The following is a 23,119-nucleotide window of genomic DNA, read 5'->3' as shown; positions in this document are numbered from 1 at the left end:
GACTGCGGATTGACCGGTGCGGGATAAGCGGTTTAATTACGGTGCGGTTCTAACAGTTATAAAAATGTATAGATATAAGATATATATAGAGATTTTTGACACTATTAACTGCGGGGTGAAACGGTAAGCCGGTTACCATTCGAAGCCTGTGTGCCTGTGTGAAGGATGACCTACGTGAGAATTAGGGTTTTCGTATCTCCTCTCTGAATCTGCAGTGACTTTTAATTTTCGTCTGATTAACACACCCATATATTTGTTCATTGTGGTTAATCCCCTATTAATTCAAACACCCACGATCTAGCCTTGAATGCGATCTTCTATTGGTGAAGTGGTCTACTAAGAGTATAAATAGGTATATATTCCTTCTCTAGAAACCATCTTCTCTATATCTCTTATCATATATATATATATCTTTGATATGGCTAATTCTAGGGGTTTTTTTCTCTGATTTTAAGTAGTAGAGTACTTTTCCTAAAGAGTAAAACAGTAATGTGTACTTTCTCCGATTTTCATGTTTTACAGTCTAATTTCATCTCACTCTTTCTCCAAGAAGGCTCCAACGAGATCTCCGATGACTATTGGGGACTCCATGCAGAAGAGATTCTTCAAACAGCCATTTCCTCCTCCGTCTTCGGCTAAACGCATCATCGCGAGACGGCACTGCTCCGTGAATCGGAAGGAGGCAGTGTGGGATTGGATAATAGCTTTGAGTTTCTCTAGGAAGTACAAGCTTGGTTATGAAGTTTGTCGTTGTAAAGACCCTCACGAGCGGATAGGGTTTTGGTCGAGAAAAATCCCGTTCGACCAGTTCGGAGTTGGTTCGACCAGAATTAAAAATAAAAATCGACCCGGTAAATTATTCTTGATGGGACTGTCTCGAGGCCAAAGTACCTACTCTTAATAGTTCTGACCAAGTGTTAATTATTATGGTCGAGTTTTATCTAAGCTGGACGAGAACCGATGGACGGGAAACATTTTATCGAAAACTGATCTTGAATACTTTCAGTTGCTTGCGAGTCATGTGCATGTCATGTGCTGCCTGGCTGCTTGCTTCCTTCCTGACCTGAACATGTGACTTGCACCTTCCAGCTTGTTTGCTACATTAAATTCATGTGAGTTGCACACCTGCTTGAAGTTTCTTCATGGAAAAGAAATGACATTACTTCATGGGAAGGAAAGTGTGATTCAGCTCACCACATGTCTCATACTGATCTGAAACTTTTGTCCTTTCTTGCTGACTCTTCTCCTGCTGTTTCCCCTGTCATTTATTACATTGTCCTCTTCCTGGTCGAGCTCATTCATCTCAGAAACAAGAAAGAAAAATTCAGAGAGAAAGAGAGAAAGAAAGAGAGAAAAATCTGTGAGGAAAATACATGAAAAATTCAGAAAAAAATAAGAGAAGAGAAGGGAGCTTGGACGACCCTTTCTCACCATCTTGTGACTTTAATCAGTGAGTATTTGTGTGGTAAAGAGTTGGAGATTTGGTGTCCTGAAGTTGAGAATCACCCATGTTCTTCAGCCTTTGATTTTAATCGGTAAAGATGTAAGTTGTTGTGTGGATCCGTTTTATGTGAGCATTTCTGTTGGATTGACTGCGGTTCAGCTTTGTTCTGATTGAGTCCGACATTTTTTTGATGTGGTACTGATTAGGTTTGGCGTGGCTTCATCTTAAAGTGGAGTATCAGTTATATTCAGACAGTGTTTGATTTGAACCGGTAAACTGTTTTGCCTTTTGATCCAGATCAGTTTAGATTGTAACCAGCTGGCTGAGTTGTTTTTCTTCCTCTATGGATTAATTTCTTAATCCCTTGTGTGGATTTATATTAGTTCAGTTCATTTTCCCCTAGCATCTAGACAACTTAGCTGAAACGATTTATGTTTGAACCGAACTGAAGCTGCCTTGAACTTGCCTTAGTAGCTGTCCTGAATCTTGAACTGTGGGGGTTGAACCGGACTGATTAACCGTTGTTCCAACCGTTATGTTATTGGTACAGATGGTCAAGGATAGTGTTCGGATCAGTCGGATTCTTGTGGTGATTTTAATCCGAGAATATTCCAGAAGCCGAGTGTGATTAGCTTGAGCTCGAGTATAGTCTTCCTTAGCCAATCTCATGGAATCAAAGGTGAGTCTAGATAGATGATTGATGAGTAGTGAATGAATATTTCTTGACTGAACGTACTGATTGTAGATGATTGATAGGCTTTGTCTCTTGATCAATATTGAATTGGTAAAGTGTTTACTTAGTGTAAACACTTATTAAATATTTATGAATGATCATAGAGGTTTATTCTAAACCTTAGTACTTGTTCTCAAGTACTAATACATATGTATAGTATTAAATATAATTAAGTATGGAAGTATTAATCATGTGAAGTCTTATTATAAACCTGTCTTCCAAATTATTCCCGTATGAATGATGATTACCGTGAATTGGTCCTGCGATATGGAACAAGGTCACGAAGACACGATGATGGGGTCGCACCCTGGAGGCCATGTAACTGCATGCAGTGTTAGATGTTCTATCTTTGAATATCTGATGGTGATGCTAACTCGCTAGACTCGTTTAGCCTTTGTGGTTTCTCGGGTCTGGTATATATATATATATATATGATTATATGAATGATATGAGAGACGGGAATAGGAAGTGAGGTATATGATTAGATTCACAATGATGGAAGGATATGCCTTATATATAAATATTCAGTTATGGAATATATTTCCACTGCATTCAAATGAAGTTGATTGCTTGAGATATTATTAATATATGTTGGGGTGTGGGACTAGGCTCACTGAGTAAACTAGTTACTCATGACTCATTTGTGATGCAGGTAACCAGTAGACGGGAGACCTTACTTTAGGATGGGAAGGAACATCATTAGCCAGCGGTAGTTTTATTATCCTTGCAAAGTCATTTTGATATATCTTATGTATAAGATTTGTAGACCAAAAACCTCGAGGTTAATTTATAAAAAATTTTGTAAGATGCTTTTGATTGATAGATAAAGAATGTTTTTTTAAGTACGGGTTTCATATGATATTAGTCCTTGTCTGGACGAACTAACTATCGGGTATTGCTTTGTCGGGTTGAAAAGCCTAGAGTTATATCCGATAGGAGCGTTGGTGTTCTTTGGTTGTTGGTCTAAGGCGATCGGAAGTATTCTGAGAACCTCAGATCGACAATCGAGGAACATCGACCATGTCATTTCCGGTCATCTACGATCGGGGGTGTCACAGTCGTGGCCATTTTTGTGCTCTTAAGCTTAAGAAAAGTGATAAAAGTCGTTGTTAATGTTATTCACAAAGCAAAGGTTAGTGCTTTTTGATAAAAAAGTGCTTTTCGATTTGATATCTTCTGGTTTTGTGACAGTTATGAGATCTGTTAGATTGTTTGTAATTATTGTGTAGATTAGGACGGCCATTGCCATTGAAAATGTGAGGAGAGAAGTGAATATTTTGAAAACTTTGTCTGGTCATGATAATCTCTTCATTTTTACGATGCATATTAGGATCATGATGATGTCTATATTGTGATGGAACTAGCTTTCTTTTAGCTCAGACTTCCTTGGAGAGTCTTAAACAAGTGGTTTGTTGTTTTAGGCTATGTGAAGAAGGTTTTGGAGATGTCCAGAAACAGAGCAACAACAACATTTGTAAGAGAAGATTTAGAGCTAAATTCTCTAATGATAAAATTAAGAACTAATCTTCATGCTAATAATATCTTTTATGTTTTCAGGTTATGAGCTAACATTACAGATGAAGCTTCAGCCATATTAAGAAGGTGTTCTATTCTGTTTTAATAACATGACTATGTTTTTATCCCTCTTTCTCTCTCTTTTTTGGATGCATTATCAACTCTTTATTTACTTTGTTTTCCAGGTGATCCAGTGGAAAAAATAAGGAGAATAACCACATGCTCTTTGTTTAAAAGTTATGTTGACCACATTGTGATATGTCTCCACTTTTTTTTAGACCGATTAGTCTCCACTTTGATTGATAATTCTGTCAAATGATAGGAAATAATGTGTAACCGATATACATAAGATAGTTATGCAGATTTTCTAAAAGTGTAGTTTGAGACTGATTGACCAACGTGTAACCGATATACATAAGATAGTTATACATAAGATAGTTATACATAATGTGTAACCAACGTAAATGGTTTCAACAGAAACTTCAAAAGGGTCAATCTTGAGAAAAGAGATTTTCTAGACTAATAAAAAGCACAAAAATGTACAAAAAGTAACACAAACCAGAAAGATAAGTTCAGGCAGATAACAAATCTAAAGCATTCTCCAAAAATGTCTAGGGAAAAGTAATCTACAAGGCTTGAAGAAAATATGATAATCTTGAAGTTCGATCTAAAATCAGCCATAACGAGTAAAAATGGGATTATTAAGGCAACATTTACCAAAAGAGTAATTTTGAAGTTAGATCTAAAATTAACATATTGTTTTAAAAAATAACATTAATAGGTGATAATTTAATAAAATATAATTTTTGGTTAGTAACAATATTGTAACTCATACATGAAAATAGTTTTGTTCCCATTTTAGATCAAATTTCTTTTTCATAGTATTGCACGATTTAATAGTTATGTATTTTAATTTATTCAGAAATTCAAATATTATTTAAAATCTAAGTAAAATATACATATTTTAAAATTTAACATACAAATTTAAATTAATATTTACAAAACCGAAGGTTTTCTTTAAGGTTATTGTGGAAACCGAAATTTGCAATGTCAATTTCCGTTTAATTAGGACAGTCAATAAACCCCAACTTTTTCAGAGGTTCCAGATTCTCTGGGAGAGCCAATGGCAAGTGACCAAATAAAGGCAGAAAATATGTAAAGACAATAAACAAGTTTAGAAAGAGTTGATCTTATTTCGAATCTGCGTAAAAGCGTTGCGATCATTACAAGAGATTATAAAAGCTTCGGCCGCAAGAGCTGTCAGCAAATTACTTAGTTCTAGCAACCTAAAACCTTATACCCAGTTGAGTCGCAACTCGATAATAGAAGACGAAAAAGATACAAAAAGAGGTTTTGATTGATTTCGGACTGAACCTTATGAAAGGCTGCCAACGTACCCATTTCGAGGAACAAGTCGAACGTAGTTCGATTGAAAGAACTAAATATATATAAATGTTTTTAATTATTTCTATGTATAATATCACAAAATTTACATAAAAATTTATATATACTATTATAAAATGAAAATATAATAAATAAATTTAGTTTTTATATATACATACTACTACTTCTGAAATAAGTATTAATAAAAATTATGGATCCGGATATCCAGACTAAAAAATCAAGATATTCGGATCCGGATCCAGTATTTTACTATCCGGATCCGGATTCGGCCCTCTCGGATATCCTGATTTTCGGATCGGATCCGAATCGGATCTCGGATCGAATCCAGATATAAGTTCCAGTCCTAATAGTTACTGAAGTATAAAGCATACAAGAAAAAAGCTTTGTTTTAGATATCTAATAATATCTTGATAACAGAATTGAAAATTTAAATATTCTTGAGAAGATTTAATTAATAAATCAACATAAAAACAAATTACCATTTACAAAATTGAAAAGAATATTAAAAATCAATATAGAATTCAGTCATCTTTTTGCTTTTCTTTCATGCTTTTTCAATACATCTTAAAAACTGCAGTTCTTGTGTATGTTCTTCCACTTTTAGAATAAGGATTGTAAAATTTACATGATTAGAGATCATCTTAAAAAGCATTTCAATCCTACAAAAATATTAAATTTCATAAGAAAACTCCAGAGAATCATTGTTTGAATTAGAACAACCGTATCAAGAAATATAGATAGCATAAAGTTTTGAACTACCTTCCCTTACTTTTTCTTCGTAGCATGTAGAAATCACACTCTTCCCACTGTTATTATTTGCATCTCTCTCCAAGATTTTTGACGTTCACTATATTTTCACATTTTCTAAGCACATAAAAACTATTCAGAATGTGAAAAGTATCACTCTTTGAAGAAAAATATCAAAAATAACATATAAAATATATATGTGAAGAAATAAAAAATAGAATTTAAGAGAAGACGGTTTTTTTCCTTAAAAAGATGGTTTTAGAAAACAAATTATAGATATAAATAATTAGATTTAAAAAGCTAATATAAAAGGGACAATTTGAAAAATACTCTATAATTAATTTAAATTTTGATAAATGCACCTTCTTTTTTATTTTTGGAAAACTACACTTTGTTAAATATGAAAAGACATTTTTATCCCAATTAGATATTTCAATAATTATATATAAGTTTGAATTAGTAATAATATAATTACATATGTTTAAGAAAAACATGTCTTGAGATAGATATATTATTTTACTATAATCTTTTATATAACAAGGATATTATGAAAGAAATAAATTATGGTTTGTTTTGATTTTATCAGGAAGTTTCTATGCATAACTTTTTAGATTTCGTAATAAAATAGAAATAAGTTGTCCAACCACTCATTCTTCATACAAAAAAATCATTTTTGTGGTGACCAGTAGATGCCAAACAAGAAACGATTACCAGAATGGAATGAAGAAGTGAGAAAAGAACTCATACTGTCAAGATCCGTACCAGTACGAGGGACCCTCAGACTTGAGCTGTAGACCTTGATGTCCCTGCTTCAGCTTCGATTAGAGAGGAAAGCCAACGCAAACCACCATGGGCAACATACGATTGGTAGCGTCTGCCTCTCGTTTTACTAAGAGCGATCTCCGTTGCTACTAAATTAGCAGACTGTGTAACCACTTCCAAACGACACTCTTAAAACTGGTCAAGAGAGCTAACTATCTTCAAGATCTCATTGTGCAAGTCCGGGTAGTCAAAAATATTTTGGAAATCACTCTGAACTTGGGCTCAGGACATTTCCACTACAACTCTATTCTAACGTAAACTGAAAAGATATCAGCTGCCCAACCAATGGCTTGAAGCTCTGTTACTCTGATTACTCGAGCAGCTCCTCTGAAGTCACACACGATCAAAACCCACTATGTTGAGAATTGCCAATCCACGAGACTACATTCTTGCTATGAGGAAGCCATGCAACGACAACAACGTAACTGTTTAGTTTATGTTAAACTCTTTTAGAAAAAAAGAAAGTTATTGTTTGATTCTTGTCCTTTTATGAATGTTCCATTCAAGTTTTTTTTTGACAAAAAGAGTGTAACTGTGTAAGACTATAAGGAGGTATCAAACTCAGGTTTTTCGGGGTGTCAATGGACAAAATTAAACATATGTGCTACCAATATTCCATTAATTTTTCATTCAAGTTGTTAGATAGACATAGGAAATCAAAGGAAAAAAATGTTGTTGTTTGAGATTACTTCATCTGTGTATGACAGAATTGGAAGAAAACGTCAATTTACTAAATTGAATCACACTGAGGACATAGGTGAAGAAACAAACCTCTGAAATCTGAATAAAAGCAAGATCTTTTTTTTTTTGGAGGAGACGAGACATCTCTAACTTGTTTCTTTTTCAATTAAGATATTGTGTATATTGTAAAGATTTTTTTCAAACAATCTTATATTATTGTTGAAACTGTTTAGGGAATTTGCGGTCCATGACTATAGATAAGAATTTTATTAGGCAAATGGATATGCAACTGTACATTTTTTATTAATACCAATAATAACCCTACTCAATCCCACAAACCAAAATGCATAGACTGACAATCTTACCTACTTTTAACTCTCTCTCTCTTCTCTCTTCGTAGAGCTAAGCCTATACCTCTCTCTCTCTCTCTCTCTCTCTCTCTCTCTCTATTGTTCTTTCTCTTTCTCTATTCTTCTTGTTTGGTCAAAGAAAGTCCTATTTTTTCTAAATCAAGAACTGTTTTTTCTTGACAAAAAATCTTAGACAAGGCTTAAAACCCTGATTCTTTCAATCGGCCCTGAAATTTTCTCAATTTTTTTGATAATAATCCAATCTCTCTCTCTTGTTTTTGATTTATTTTTGTTGATCACTCTTTTAGAGATCGGGAGAATCTCTGTAATAATCTTGTGTTGCAGTACAATCCTCCCAGTTGATCTTGATCTCGTGTGCACTATGGCTCTTTCCATTGGCATTTTTATCACTGGACATAGAAAAACAGATCTTGGTGGTACAGCACTGGTAAGTGAAACAGAGGATCTATTTCTCTCATTAGCCTTGTTCTTCTTGTTATAGGGAACCAGATAAAACATCCATTGACTCTGTTTGTTTCTCTTAAACAGGTTGGCTTCGAAAATTAAGAACTGACTGTGCTTGTGCTGAGAAGATGAACGGAAGTTGCGTCTTTCTAGCAGCTCAGTCTCTGTGGTAATAATGCAATCCTCTCAGGTTCTTAATTCATTTTTTTATAGATCTCTGTTTCATTAAAGGTTTTTGTTGGTTTCTGGAAAGTCCTGTGCTTTTTTTTTTAATTTCTGGAGAGGCATAAACTTTGTTTTGTCTGATTTGATAATGTATTGTTTTATTCTGATTGTCTGTGTAGTCTCTTTGCAACGCGTGTGAGATCAGAAACAGGAAGATACGAGGATGAGAAGATCAGAAGCCATAAAGAAATCAGATCATGGGGGCGCCGCAACGGCCTCTGGCGACGGCGATCTTAAAAGTAATCCTAAATTTTGTAATTCAAAATATAGAATGGATTTGGGGATGGGGAAGAGATTGGAGAAGCAGCAACCTAAAGCTTGGCAAGGAAGAGCAAACTGTCGTATATGCTTACTGGCCACGGTAAAACTGTCGACGGTAAATCTGTGAGAAATAGTCGAAAAAGAAGAAAAACATCAATGAAAAACCCTATTGGCCAGTTAATGGAAGTAGCCGGTAGCAAGTAAAATAGAAATGGATTCCTTTGATTACAACAAGGTTAATATGGACTTTTCATACAGTTGTTTCTCCTGGTTTGCCAATTAATAAAAAAAATGTCCACTTACCTAATTTCCATTCTTGTTTTGGTTATTCACCCAAATGAGCCTTTATTTAATATTAAATAAATTCTGATGATAAATATTCATATCGGATAATTTAGTAAATTCATATAAGCAAAAGTGCATTTTTCAAAAAAATTAAACAATGATATAGTTTTCAAATTAAAATCTTATATAGGTGTATTTCTCCACATTTTCCCAATTTAAAACTGCAATGAAACGTTTTTCAAAGGTTTGTGAAGGTGGAAGAAGAAAATAGAGGCGCGAGAAGAAGATTGTGGATGGTTAAATCAACTAGTTAGTTTATATAAAAACTAGTTACATTCTGAAATAAAAACAGAAATATCCCTATATTTATGAAAAATATATATTTTCAGTAACACTAGATATCCTTACAAAATAATATTAAATTGAAAAAGTGAGATTAATTACTAATTTTTCTAATTATGGCAAAATTTTAGTATAATTTATAGTAATTTTTCATATATTTCATTTTTTTAGTTGACTAGATATTTACAATAAGTGTATATATTTATATATATTAAACAATGATACTTTTATTATTAAGTTTTTATTTAGTCAATACTTATTTTTTATTAATTAGTTTTGATTATTTTATTTTCTTCGCAATAAAACATTTCCACTCATATTTTTAAATTTTAATCTATGGTCTAGTTTTAAAGTAAAATGCATTGATTAAAATTAAAACATGAATTTTATATACAAATTAAAAGGTAAAACATCAATTATTTATAAAAGTGGGTGAGTATCCAATTTTTACATATTTAATTTTAGGATGCTAAACCCGTCCCAAAATATTACAAGTTCTCTTCCCATTGTACGTTACCATGGAACATTGCCTTGTAGTTCGTTCCTCCAAACCCTTTGACTAATAGTAGTAATTTCCACTATCTACTCTCAAGACGTGATTGGCATAAATATTAGCCTATGACTTTTAAAATTTAAGAAATAATTTATCAAATATAGGGTTATATAAAAATAAATTGAAATTATAACTAAATTATTTATTACCCCTAAAATAATTTATATAGAAATAGACTCTTATACTTGTAAGATTTTTTATTAATATTTTACTAAATTTCCTTTAATCCCCAAAATCTTAAGTTCGATTCTATCTTCATTTCATACCAGTTGAACCCAAAGGAACCATAACATTACAACACATTATCTATTACACTACAAGTCTTATCTTTTTTGTTTTTTTTGGAACACTTTGCACGTTGATACACGTTGCACCCTCCAAATACAAATCTTTTCCCCGTTCACAAACCCTGCAACAAAATTTACCCTAAGCAATCTTCAAGCTAAGAGCATCTCACCAAGTTTAATATGATAATCTAGGACCCAAACCGCCAAAGATGACACGTCGATCTTCTATTATATTCCCTCTGTTTCATAATACTTGATGTTTTCTAGTAATGCACAAATATTAAGAAAATTACATTTCTCTAAAAAGGTATTTTAAAGATATAATTATAAAATCAGTCAACCAATTATAAAAGAGACAGTAAAATTTAATTGGTTGAACAATTTCCAATAAATTTAAAAAGAACCTTAAAATCTCAAAACTTCATATAAGTTGAAATAAATTAGTCTTTCTAAAACATCATCTATATTGAAACGGAGGGAATAGAAAAGATTGACAACATGGTATATGGTCACCAACAGATTATTTCTTGTGTACTCCTTAGTTTTGTGTAACTGGTTCGGACTCATCAAAAGACTAAAATAGTGAGAGGTTTCATGGTTGGCACCTATAAACATAGTACGGAAGCTCTTAGAATTGATTAATCAAACCATATATATAGTTTCTTCCTTTATTTTTAAATTGTTTACAAGGCCTTTTGGTGAAAAATGATCTCAATTCGTTACTGGATTTCATATATTTAATTCGTAGAATAAAGGAAATTAATAACTCTAGTTCTGCACTTATCATTGGAATTTATTATTCTTGTATCTGCTAAGAGAAAAAAAATGGGTTTCTTATAAGGGAGAATTTGCTTAATATACAAAACACAAACAGAAATGAAGAATATATCACCGATTTTGACATAATTAAGTGGATGACATTTTGTTCTATTTCTTTCCGGTTCTAACCTTATTTTTTGAAGGTAAACGGTAAAAGAAAAATATTTGACGACCTCAACAAATATAACATATATGGTCAGCAAAAATCTTTGAAATATCACATAATGTCATCCACGTGACACACTTATTGACCATATAAATATGTACCCGCATGTTCTATTCTATATCGTTGAAATGATATATGACTTCATCTACATTCATAACCCTTAAATACTAAACCCTACTCCAACTCAACCCAATCCTTAATTACTAAACCTTAAATCCTAGTCACTAAGTTTTAATCACTAAATCCTAATTTCAAAACCCTAAACCCAATTATAATCTATAATATATCAAATTAAATAAACTGAAAATAAACAATATTATAGTATCTTGTAGCTTAAATAGTATAGAAATACATGAAAATAAAATATTGTAGTTTAAATAGTATAGTAGTATTACATAATAGCTATATTACTATATTTTATTTTACTCCATATAGTATGTGGGTTCATCTTCTTTATCTCCTTTTTTTCAGATACATCGACACTCTTCTGAAATTACAACAGAGTACAAACACTAGACACATGTAACATTAATCATCAATGATGATAATCAATCATAGAATCTTATTGGTAATGATGGTGATAATCTAGCAAAAAAAAGATATTATGATTTATGTTTTCGTTGATATCAAGAGAAACAGAGATCTGTAAAAAGAAGAATAAGAAGAAAATAAAATAAAACAAAGAACAAAATAGAAAAAGGTTACACCGGGCGATTGAAAGGATATTTTGGAATATACAATAGAAAATACGTTGAATATTGTGGTCAACTTTTTTTTTGGTTAGATAGTTAATTATAATTTGTTTGATGTATACTGAGTGCAATTTCCCTTCTTATAACCAATCTCTGAAGCTCAGCTCTCTTGAAAACAAAAGTGATCGTTAATAGAATTGCAAGAAGTCCAAAATCCTTAAAACAAAGCTTCCAACGATGAAGACAAGTTTTCTTCTTTGCTTTTGCAGCTTTACCTGGTGACTCTAAAAGCCTAAATAAACATAAACAAAAAGAGTGAAAGGGGAGTCATGTCATGTCATTGTATACAAGTAATATCAAGGGAAAGGGGGGGGGGGGGGGGGGGGGGGGTGGGGACATTTTATTGCCTTGACCTTTTTCAGTAGATTTATGGCGTGCTCTTGGTTTTGAAATTATCACGAAAGTGAGGTTATCGTGAGGGAAGGACTTACTTGCAGTATTATATTCAAGTCTTTCTCCAGATTTTCAGGATTCAATTCGCCGCTCTGCTAGTTGGAGGAATCCGCTATATCATATATTTTTGGAATCAGTGAGATGATATTATTGGTATGGAAATATTTTACCTGAACAACTTCATCTATACGATCGACACTCAAAGTGGAAAACAAACATGTTCTAACTGAAATTAATAAAATCTTTATAAATGAATGCCAAAGCTAAAAAAGTTCACAAGATACAAGAAGATAGAGTGCCAAAGAGTTCCTTTTTGAGAACTGAGATATTGTTCAAGGTGATATTGAAACTTCAAGGTTCGCAGAAACTGGGATGATTATACAAAGATATAATGAGACAAAGAGAGGGGTTCAACGGGTGAATAAATTATAAATATCAGGAGAGATCACTTTTGTCACAAGATAACACACTGCATCTTCCACCCACGACCGCGGCTTCTAAGACGACTGCTAAAATCAGTGCACTCTATCTCCATTCATCTGATTAGGACATCATGTCATCAATTTCTTGTGAAAACTGGAAGTCATGCTCACACATTGCAGTATCACCTCGTCTTGTAGGAGGATCATCCCCTCTCCTACGAGGACTTTTACCAAAAACATCTAATTCAGTACCTTCCTGGATTCTAACCAAACTTGGAACATAATTGAAAATATGAGGAGGTGGTGATAAAGACATTCCTTCAAAAGTGATTTCTGAGTAATATTTATCTTCCTCTCCAATAGTACATGCCCCCCTCAAGTGGTCCCCCACAATTGTATTACACAAGACCACTTTCTTATCTTCGTCGATTAAAAGACCCGTGTAAACTAAGACAGGAAAACCAAAGTTCATTGTAAAGGATTTGCTCCATGACAATTCTGAAGCAGAAGTATCCATTTTATTGGTCGTCACCCACATCTCAATCTTTGATGAACCATTCACACAACGTAACACTGAGAGTTCTTCTCTAACAACTGATAGAGACGTATACATGCAGCCCTGAGATGGGGGAGGTAAACACAAACGTATAAATCTCTCTCCTGTAAAATCAAAACTGAGTATGTAGTCGACGTAGTTGTCATCATAAGCATTCCAGTAACCATTTCCTTTCAAATTCACGCCATGAGAATTCATTATGAAGCAGTTGGGATAATTAACAACTCTCCACGCATTAGAGTTAAAATCATAGACTTTAAATCCATCGACTTGGCCGTCGTATAATTCGTCACAATCCCAAAACATCAAGATTTTGTAGCTGCGGCAAGACTGGTTGTTCTCGTATCCTAAAGCATACATAGGCTTTCTCTCTTTAACCCTTTTGCTGCCTTCGCTGTGTTTGATCCACATGGTTTCACCTAAACAAGGATTCCAAACCACGAGTTCATCCCTGGTGGTGCATAACAATAAACCATCGCAGTGAAAAGCTGAGTCTATATGGACCTCTTCTGAATTATTAGAATTATTTAGGCTAAGTTCATCGCTAAATTCAATAGAAGGAGGAACAAAGTTCAGATTTAAAAGCCTAAATAAACATAAACAAAAAGAGTCAAAGGGGAGTCATGTCATGTCATTGTATACAAGTAATATCAAGGGAAAGGGGGAGGGGGGACATTTTATTGCCTTGACCCTTTTCAGTAGATTTATGGTGTGCTCTTGGTTTTGAAATTATCACGAAAGTGAGGATATCGTGAAGGAAGGACTTACTTGCAGTATTATATTCAAGTCTTTCTCCAGATTTTCAGGATTCAATTCGCCGCTCTGCTAGTTGGAGGAATCCGCTATATCATATATTTTTGGAATCAGTGAGATGATATTATTGGTATGGAAATATTTTACCTGAACAACTTCATCTATACGATCAACACTCAAAGTGGAAAACAAACACGTTCTAACTGAAATTAATAAAATCTTTAAAATTAATGCCAAAGCTAAAAAAGTTCACAAGATACAAGAAGATAGAGTGCCAAAGAGTTCCTTTTTGAGAACTGAGATATTGTTCAAGGTGATAATGAAATTTCAAGGTTCGCAGAAACTGCGATGATTATACAAAGATATAATGAGACAAAGAGAGGGGTTCAACGGGTGAATAAATTATAAATATCAGGAGAGATCACTTTTGTCACAAGATAACACACTGCGTCTTCCACCCACGACCGCGGCTTCTAAGACGACTGCTAAAATCAGTGCACTCTATCTCCATTCATCTGATTAGGATATCATGTCATCAATTTCTTGTGAAAACTGGAAGTCATGATCACACATTGCAGTATCACCTCATCTTGTAGGAGGATCATCCCCTCTCCTACGAGGACTTTTACCAAAAACATCTAATTCAGTACCTTCCTGGATTCGAACCAAACTTGGAACATAATTGAAAATATGAGGAGGTGGTGATAAAGACATTCCTTCAAAAGCGATTTCTGAGTAATATTTATCTTCCTCTCCAATAGTACATGCCCCCCTCAAGTGGTCCCCCACAATTGTATTACACAAGACCACTTTCTTATCTTCGTCGATTAAAAGACCCGTGTAAACTAAGACAGGAAAACCAAAGTTCATTGTAAAGGATTTGCTCCATGACAATTCTGAAGCAGAAGTATCCATTTTATTGGTCGTCACCCACATCTCAATCTTTGATGAACCTTTCACACAACGTAACACTGAGAGTTCTTCTCTAACAACTGATAGAGACGTATACATGCAGCCCTGAGATGGGGGAGGTAAACACAAACGTATAAATCTCTCTCTTGTAAAATCAAAACTGAGTATGTAGTCGACGTAGTTGTCATCATAAGCATTCCAGTAACCATTTCCTTTCAACTTCACGCCATGAGAATTCATTATGAAGCAGTTGAGATAATTAACAACTCTCCACGCATTAGAGTTAAAATCATAGACTTTAAATCCATCGACTTGGCCGTCGTATAATTCGTCACAATTCCAAAACATCAAGATTTTGTAGCTGCGGCAAGACTGGTTGTTCTCGTATCCTAAAGCATACATAGGCTTTCTCTCTTTAACCCTTTTGCTGCCTTTGCTGTGTTTGATCCACATGGTTTCACCTAAACAAGTATTCCAAACCACGAGTTCATCCCTGGTGGTGCATAACAATAAACCATCGCAGTGAAAAGCTGAGTCTATATGGAGGACCTCTTCTGAATTATTAGAATTATTTAGGCTAAGTTCATCGCTAAATTCAATAGAAGGAGGAACAAAGTTCAGATCTAAAAGCCTAAATAAACATAAACAAAAAGAGTCAAAGGGGAGTCATGTCATGTCATTGTATACAAGTAATATCAAGGGAAAGGGGAGGGGGGGGGGGGGGGGGGGGTGGGGGGACATTTTATTGCCTTGACCTTTTTCAGTAGATTTATGGCGTGCTCTTGGTTTTGAAATTATCACGAAAGTGAGGATATCGTGAGGGAAGGACTTACTTGCAGTATTATATTCAAGTCTTTATCCAGATTTTCAGGATTCAATTCGCCGCTCTGCTAGTTGGAGGAATCCGCTATATCATATATTTTTGGAATCAGTGAGATGATATTATTGGTATGGAAATATTTTACCTGAACAACTTCATCTATACGATCAACACTCAAAGTGGAAAACAAACACGTTCTAACTGAAATTAATAAAATCTTTAAAATTAATGCCAAAGCTAAAAAAGTTCACAAGATACAAGAAGATAGAGTGCCAAAGAGTTCCTTTTTGAGAACTGAGATATTGTTCAAGGTGATAATGAAATTTCAAGGTTCGCAGAAACTACGATGATTATACAAAGATATAATGAGACAAAGAGAGGGGTTCAACGGGTGAATAAATTATAAATATCAGGAGAGATCACTTTTGTCACAAGATAACACACTGCGTCTTCCACCCACGACCGCGGCTTCTAAGACGACTGCTAAAATCAGTGCACTCTATCTCCATTCATCTGATTAGGACATCATGTCATCAATTTCTTGTGAAAACTGGAAGTCATGATCACACATTGCAGTATCACCTCGTCTTGTAGGAGGATCATCCCCTCTCCTACGAGGACTTTTACCAAAAACATCTAATTCAGTACCTTCCTGGATTCTAACCAAACTTGGAACATAATTGAAAATATGAGGAGGTTGTGATAAAGACATTCCTTCAAAAGCGATTTCTGAGTAATATTTATCTTCCTCTCCAATAGTACATGCCCCCCTCAAGTGGTCCCCCACAATTGTATTACACAAGACCACTTTCTTATCTTCGTCGATTAAAAGACCCGTGTAAACTAAGACAGGAAAACCAAAGTTCATTGTAAAGGATTTGCTCCATGACAATTCTGAAGCAGAAGTATCCATTTTATTGGTCGTCACCCACATCTCAATCTTTGATGAACCTTTCACACAACGTAACACTGAGAGTTCTTCTCTAACAACTGATAGAGACGTATACATGCAGCCCTGAGATGGGGGAGGTAAACACAAACGTATAAATCTCTCTCCTGTAAAATGAAAGCTGAGTATGTAGTCGACGTAGTTGTCATCATAAGCATTCCAGTAACCATTTCCTTTCAAATTCACGCCATGAGAATTCATTATGAAGCAGTTGGGATAATTAACAACTCTCCACGCATTAGAGTTAAAATCATAGACTTTAAATCCATCGACTTGGCCGTCGTATAATTCGTCACAATCCCAAAACATCAAGATTTTGTAGCTGCGGCAAGACTGGTTGTTCTCGTATCCTAAAGCATACATAGGCTTTCTCTCTTTAACCCTTTTGCTGCCTTCGCTGTGTTTGATCCACATGGTTTCACCTAAACAAGGATTCCAAACCACGAGTTCATCCCTGGTGGTGCATAACAATAAACCATCGCAGTGAAAAGCTGAGTCTATATGGACCTCTTCTGAATTATTAGAATTATTTAGGCTAAGTTCATCGCTAAATTCAATAGAAGGAGGAACAAAGTTCAGATCTACGCTCGGCAGAAAAAGCCTATTTTCCTTCAGTGTGAGAACACGAAGCTGCTTTGGAACGTTACGAAGGTGCTTTTCGGCGAACATTTGGTCTTTGAATAAATTGTACCATTGTTTGCAAGTAGATCTCAATCGTATTAGAGATGTGGCCGGAACCCTAGAGAGTATTTCATCTAGCAAATCTGCCGGAAGATCAGATATCATCATTGTTTCTCTCTCTCTCTCTTGTGTACTCTAGATGAAAGGTTTTGTATCTCTTTCTTTCCCCTTTATTCTTTCTTTATTCTTTCTTTCCCTATATTTAAGTTGACAATATTTCTTTCATATTTCTTTCCCTATATTTCTTTTCATATTTCTTTATTTTTATATTTTTTTCCTTATATTTAAGTTGACAATATTTCTTTCATATTTAAATATGATTCCCTTTATTCTTTCTTTCCCTATATTTAAGTTGACAATATTTCTTTCATAAATTCCACAATATATTGTTTAGTATTTGCGCTCGATATATGTGTAAGCTAAAATCTGAAGTGATTTTTCTTTATAAAATAATTGTTAGGTCTAGAGAAACAGTAAAAATAATATTCTCTATGCTTCAAATCGAGTGTCGTTTTGTGATTCCAGTGTTGTTTTTCTATTAATTTATTTTCTTTTCATTTAATTAAACTAAGATAAATAATAAATGTTATGCAATTCTAATGGTAAAAAAATGGTAAATTTGAACATTTAATTAGTTTCTTATTATGTGCAAAGCTCTAGAACGATTACTTATTTGAAACAGATAAAGTATTCTATAAATAAAATTAAACAAGATATTTTCCTCAAATTGAATTAACGTTAATAATAAATATGACATGTACAAAGAAACATGTCAAATACAATACAATTATATGAGAGTATTTTAAGTATCACAGTGAACTAGTAGTGTTGTGATGTGTAAATGATGAGCATGATTTGTTTTTAAATGGTTCGGCTCGATCCAACTACTAAGCGTATCTATGGTAGACTTTTCATGCCTTACTCAATGAATCTCGGGTTGTTTAGTAACCACTTGACCTCAAGGTGATTTTTGTCTTCATCATTATCCACTCAATCCGTAGCTTCCTACATCAAGCTACAAGTTAGCCCTTCGTCGGATTAGTTAGGTTTCGCCAGCGGACCATGTAAATCTTGTCAAATAAATGCATCTCAAATATTTTAATGCACTGGATTTATGTGTTAAATCCTACTTCAACAATATACATAAAATATATTATTTAACTATGTGTACATGACACTATTCACGCATTATTACTATCATTTTGTACCATTTTTATGATAAATCTTTCTTCTTTCGGCAAATATGCTACATTAAAAATCTCATCTTCATAAGAATTTAGTTCTGATTCAAGATATATTCTTGAGAATATACCTTAAAACTTGATTTGGTGATTTTGGAGAAATATATGTGATATTGTAATTAAATTGCTGGTAATCCTTTTCATGGATCTCGGGTTTTCACTTTTAAATTGTTGATCTTTGACTTTTATTTAATCTGAATCTGAATGCACATTATTTGGTGATTAAAGGAAAATCAGATATTTGTATACCAGATAGTGGAATAATGCACACTATTCTGAAACACATAAAATATTTTTTTAAATTAAAACCGACAAATATCACTGTTACCACAATATTAGATTGTGCAGACTTGTTGAAGGGATTGGTAAATCCCATTTCACATTACTTAATAGGACACAATTCTTGATAAATAATGCACTATTTAATCTAAATTCTAAAATAAATTTGTTGAGTTTTAAAGACATATATCTTAAAGGATTTGATACTCAGTCTACAACTGATGATGGAAAGAAGTATATGTATACTACTCTTGAGAAATCGGGAAAATGAAATGTGTTGAAACAAGTACCAAAACTCTCTTCTGGTCTGCATCATACACATATAAATGTCATTGAATCACATTTGGTGATTAAAGGAAATTCTGATGACTTTACATTATGGCATGATCGTCTTGGTCATCCAAGCACCATAATGATGCGTAAAATCATCGAGAACTCATATGGTCATTTAGTGAAACCCCAAGAAATTTATCAGGGAAATAAAATAACATGTACTGCATGTTTCCTTGAAAACATTGATAATAAACCATAGCCAACCAAAATACAAAAAGAGTTACCAAAGTTACTTGAACGAATTCAATGTGCTATTTATGGACCTATACATCCATCTTGTAGAACATTATATTCTTTTAAGGTAATGGTCGACGTGGCGAGTAGATGGACACACGTTTGTCTGTTGTCCTCTCGAAATGTGGCATTTGCAAGATTTTTATCTCAGATAATCAAACTAAGGGCTCATTTCCTAATTATCCAATAAAGAGAGTTGGACTAGACAATGCTGGTGAATTCACTTCCCAAGTATTCAATGATTATTGAATGGTAACCGGAAATGATGTCGAACATCTCGTTGCTCATGTTCAAACACAAAATGGTTTGGCTGAATCATTAAACGTCTGCAACTGACAGAAAGAACATTTATCATGAGATCAAAATTTCAAACTTCTGTGTAGGAACATGCTATTTTGCATATAGAAGCACTGATTCGGGTGAAACAAAGTGCATATCAAAAATAATCCCCAATACAGTTAGCATTTGGACGCGAGCCAAATATTTCTCAGTAATTATTTTTGGTTGTGATGTATATGTGCGAATTGCACCTACCTAACGTACAAAGATGGATCCTCAAAAAAGGTTACGGATATATGCTAGTTATGATTCTCCATCAATTATATGATATCTAGAACCGTAAACTGGCAAACTGGTGACGTATTTACGGTATGTTTTGCTGATTGCCACTTTGATGAAAAAGTATTCTCAGTTCTAAGGGAGAATGTAAAAAAAGTAGGAAAAAATATAAATGGTGTGTAAAATCTCTACAACACATTGATCCTCCTACCAGACAGTCAGAATTAGGGGTCCGTCGAATTATGCATTTAAAAAGCATCGCAAATAACCTACTTGATGCTTTTGCAGACACCAAATCGGTTACAAAATCAAATATATTGGCTGCGAATTCTCATGCTCGTATAGAAATGCCAAATGAACGTGGCATAGAAGATAATACACGAGAGTAAAGAATAAGCTTGAAGCGTGGTAGTCCTATTGGTTCTAAGGATATGAATCCTAGGAAACAGAAGGAGACAGATAGAACACCAAAATCCTTCCAATATAGCAGAAAAGTTGGAAGCAATAAGCCATAAGGTTGATGACAATGTTTGACATCATGATTCTGAATAAAATCATGAGATTTCTATTAATTACATTCATAATATTGAATCAAAGTTAATGGTGTTGATGATGTTTCCTCATACTTTATTTCGAAGGAAATAAATGAAGAGGGTGATGATCTAGAACCACCAAAATATATCTTTGAATGTCAAAAGAGACATGACTGGACAAAATGAAAAGATGCAATACAAGTTGAACTTGACTCCCTTAACAAACGAGTGTTATTTGGACCTATTATAATCACACCACATGTTGTGAAACCAGTTGGAAACAAATGGGTTTTCGTTTGGAAACAAAATGAGAATAACAAAGTTATGAGATATAAGGCTGTCTTGTGGCTTATGGATTTTTTCAAAGACCTTGGATCGATTATGAAGAAATATATTCTCCTAATATGGATGTAATCATGTTTAGATTTTGGTAGAACCTAGCCGCCAATTAAAATCTAGAGATGCTTATAATGGATGTTGTTACCGCATATTTATATAGATCCTTGGACACTGATATTTATATGAGAATCCTCTAAGTATTTAAAATGTCATAACCATTAAATTCTAAGCCTAAAGAGTTATTTGAAAATTTTTTGCAAAGGTCATTATACGACCTAAAACAATTTGGACGCATGTGGTATAATAGTCTCAGAGAACATTTGATGCAGCACATCTTGACAACTACATCAAGTCTCTCGCACCATCATGTAAGACTTAGGTCACGTGTTTGGGATAGTATTATTTCGGCTTTATTAATTGTCATTGATGGGTCTAGTTATTAACGTGGCTTTGTTCTTAGATTAGGGTTTTCATTAATTTTGTTATTTAAGCTTGGTCTTGTTGTTGTAGTCCAACAGATTTTGACGTTTAATAAAAATACAGAGAAATAATTATCTATTTTACTTTGTTCTCGGATAGAGCTTCGACTCTCAACGATCTCAAGAAGACAATTATTCTATGTATTTTAAGAATCAATAGATTACTTGCGTTATCGTATTTTTCGCTACACCATATGGTATCAGAGCCAAAACGGTTCTTTTATCATGTTACCAAGAACGAATCTTCAGGGATGGAAGAACGAGCAAGCTAACACCTTGCAGAAAGTATTGGCCGAGTTTCAACAAAATATGTGTGATGTGTTGCAACAGTCCTTGGAAGATGCCCTACATATGGTGCTCCAGCTGAACCAACAACCTAATTTTGTGTCAACATGATGATCTTATTTTCAACAAGGAAGTAGTGATGCTAAAAAAGATCTATACAAAGAGTTATATGGTCAGCGTATCTTTGATATCTACGCTAATGAAGATCTGATAATTGAAAATGTGGATCCAATCTGTGATGTCTTTGATGGGGAAGATTTGTCTTATTACGTGTATTGTGAAGAATATTCCAAAACCATAGATTTCATCTTTGGTGACAAAGCTTTTGAAACCTGCAAAAAATCAACAACGTCTTTGAACATTATGTGTTCTAACGTGTTGACAAAAGCATTACGTGGAGAGTGTCCATTAGCAAGAACTTGGAGGTTTGATGAGTATATCTTCATACCAATATATTTTCAGAGAAACAAGATTCGAGGTTGAATCTTTTCATAGTGGGAGAGACTGATGCAGCGCATCTTGACAACTACATCAAGTCTTTGGTGCCATCATGTTAGACTTAGGTCACATGTTTAGGCTAGTATTATTGTGGGCTTTCTTAATTGTTATTGTTGGGTCTAGTTATTAACGTGGCTTTGTTATTAGATTAGGGTTTTCGTTAGTTTTGTTATTTAAACTTGGTCTTGCGGTTGTAGTCCAACAGCTTTTGACGTTTAATAAAAATACTGTGAAATAGTTATTTCTTTTACCTTGTTTTCGGATAGAGCTTTGACTCTCAACGATCTTAAGAAGATAATTATTCTAGGTATACTAAGAATTGTTGGGGTCAAAAACGGTTACGACAAATTTAACATTCAAAACGTCCGAGGAAGAAAATAAGAAATTTCTCCGAAGAGTACTTTTCGAAATAGATTCTTCCTTACGAAAAAGCTTTACGGAAGAAAGAATCGAGATGTCCGACGAAAGCTCGAAACAGGTCGTCGTTACGCAGCGACCGAACGTCCATCCCGCTCGGTCGCTACGTAGCGACCGAGCTCAAGCCAAGGCTCGGTCGCTACGTAGCGACCGAGCGCTCGTCCCGCTCGGTCGCTACGTAGCGACCGAGCTCGAGCCAAAGCTCAGTCGCTACGTAGCGACCGAGCGATCATCCCGCTCGGTCGCTACGTAGCGACCGAGCGTTCGTCCCGCTCGGTCGCTACGTAGCGACCGAGCTCAAGCCAAGGCTCGGTCGCTACGTAGCGACCGAGCTCGAGCCAAAGCTCGATCGCTACGTAGCGACCGAGCGATCGTCCCGCTCGGTCGCTACGTAGCGACCGAGTGATCGTCCCGCTCGGTCACTACGTAGCGACCGAGCTCGAGCCAAAGCTCGATCACTACGTAGCGACCGAGCGGGACGCTACGTAGCGACCGAGCTCAAGCCAAAGCTCGGTCGCTACGTAGCTACCGAGCGCTCGTCCCGCTCGGTCGCTACGTAGCGTCCGAGCTCAAGCCAAAGCTCGGT

The 23,119-nt window shown here is 34.6% G+C and overlaps 3 protein-coding genes and 1 long non-coding RNA gene across 4 annotated transcripts; 1 reads left to right on the top strand and 3 right to left on the bottom strand.

The window, feature by feature from the left end:
- Positions 1-1,513: 1,513 nt before the first annotated feature.
- LOC117128256 lies at positions 1,514-2,729 on the top strand. Its single transcript, XR_004451532.1, has 3 exons — positions 1,514-1,543; positions 1,651-1,715; positions 1,995-2,729. It is a non-coding gene; the product is annotated as an uncharacterized LOC117128256 (long non-coding RNA).
- A 1,112-nt stretch (positions 2,730-3,841) lies between these two features.
- On the bottom strand, positions 3,842-22,593 carry LOC103848626 (putative F-box only protein 9). Its single transcript, XM_033280307.1, has one exon. It carries the CDS (start codon positions 17,443-17,445, stop codon positions 16,225-16,227), a length of 1,221 nt encoding a protein of 406 aa, XP_033136198.1. The 5' UTR covers positions 17,446-22,593; the 3' UTR covers positions 3,842-16,224.
- LOC117127778 (putative F-box/kelch-repeat protein At3g22730) lies at positions 12,788-13,633 on the bottom strand. Its single transcript, XM_033278439.1, has one exon. It carries the CDS (start codon positions 13,631-13,633, stop codon positions 12,788-12,790), a length of 846 nt encoding a protein of 281 aa, XP_033134330.1.
- Positions 14,561-15,340, bottom strand: LOC117127777 (putative F-box/kelch-repeat protein At3g22730). The gene has a single exon (XM_033278438.1). The coding sequence runs from the start codon at positions 15,338-15,340 to the stop codon at positions 14,561-14,563; it is 780 nt and encodes a 259-aa protein (XP_033134329.1).
- Positions 22,594-23,119: the final 526 nt, after the last annotated feature.

This window comes from Brassica rapa, chromosome A09 (assembly GCF_000309985.2).
Source record: "Brassica rapa cultivar Chiifu-401-42 chromosome A09, CAAS_Brap_v3.01, whole genome shotgun sequence".
NCBI classification, from domain to species: Eukaryota; Viridiplantae; Streptophyta; class Magnoliopsida; order Brassicales; family Brassicaceae; genus Brassica; species Brassica rapa.
Note: the sequence above shows the minus strand (reverse complement) of the source record. Positions and strands in the feature narration are given on the sequence as shown.

Excerpts from the sequence above, each read along its gene's own strand:
- LOC117127777 (XM_033278438.1), bottom strand. The coding sequence starts at position 15,340 with ATGTGGATCAAACACAGCAAAGGCAGCAAAAGGGTTAAAGAGAGAAAG.
- LOC117127778 (XM_033278439.1), bottom strand. The coding sequence starts at position 13,633 with ATGTGGATCAAACACAGCGAAGGCAGCAAAAGGGTTAAAGAGAGAAAG.
- LOC103848626 (XM_033280307.1), bottom strand. The coding sequence starts at position 17,445 with ATGATGATATCTGATCTTCCGGCAGATTTGCTAGATGAAATACTCTCT.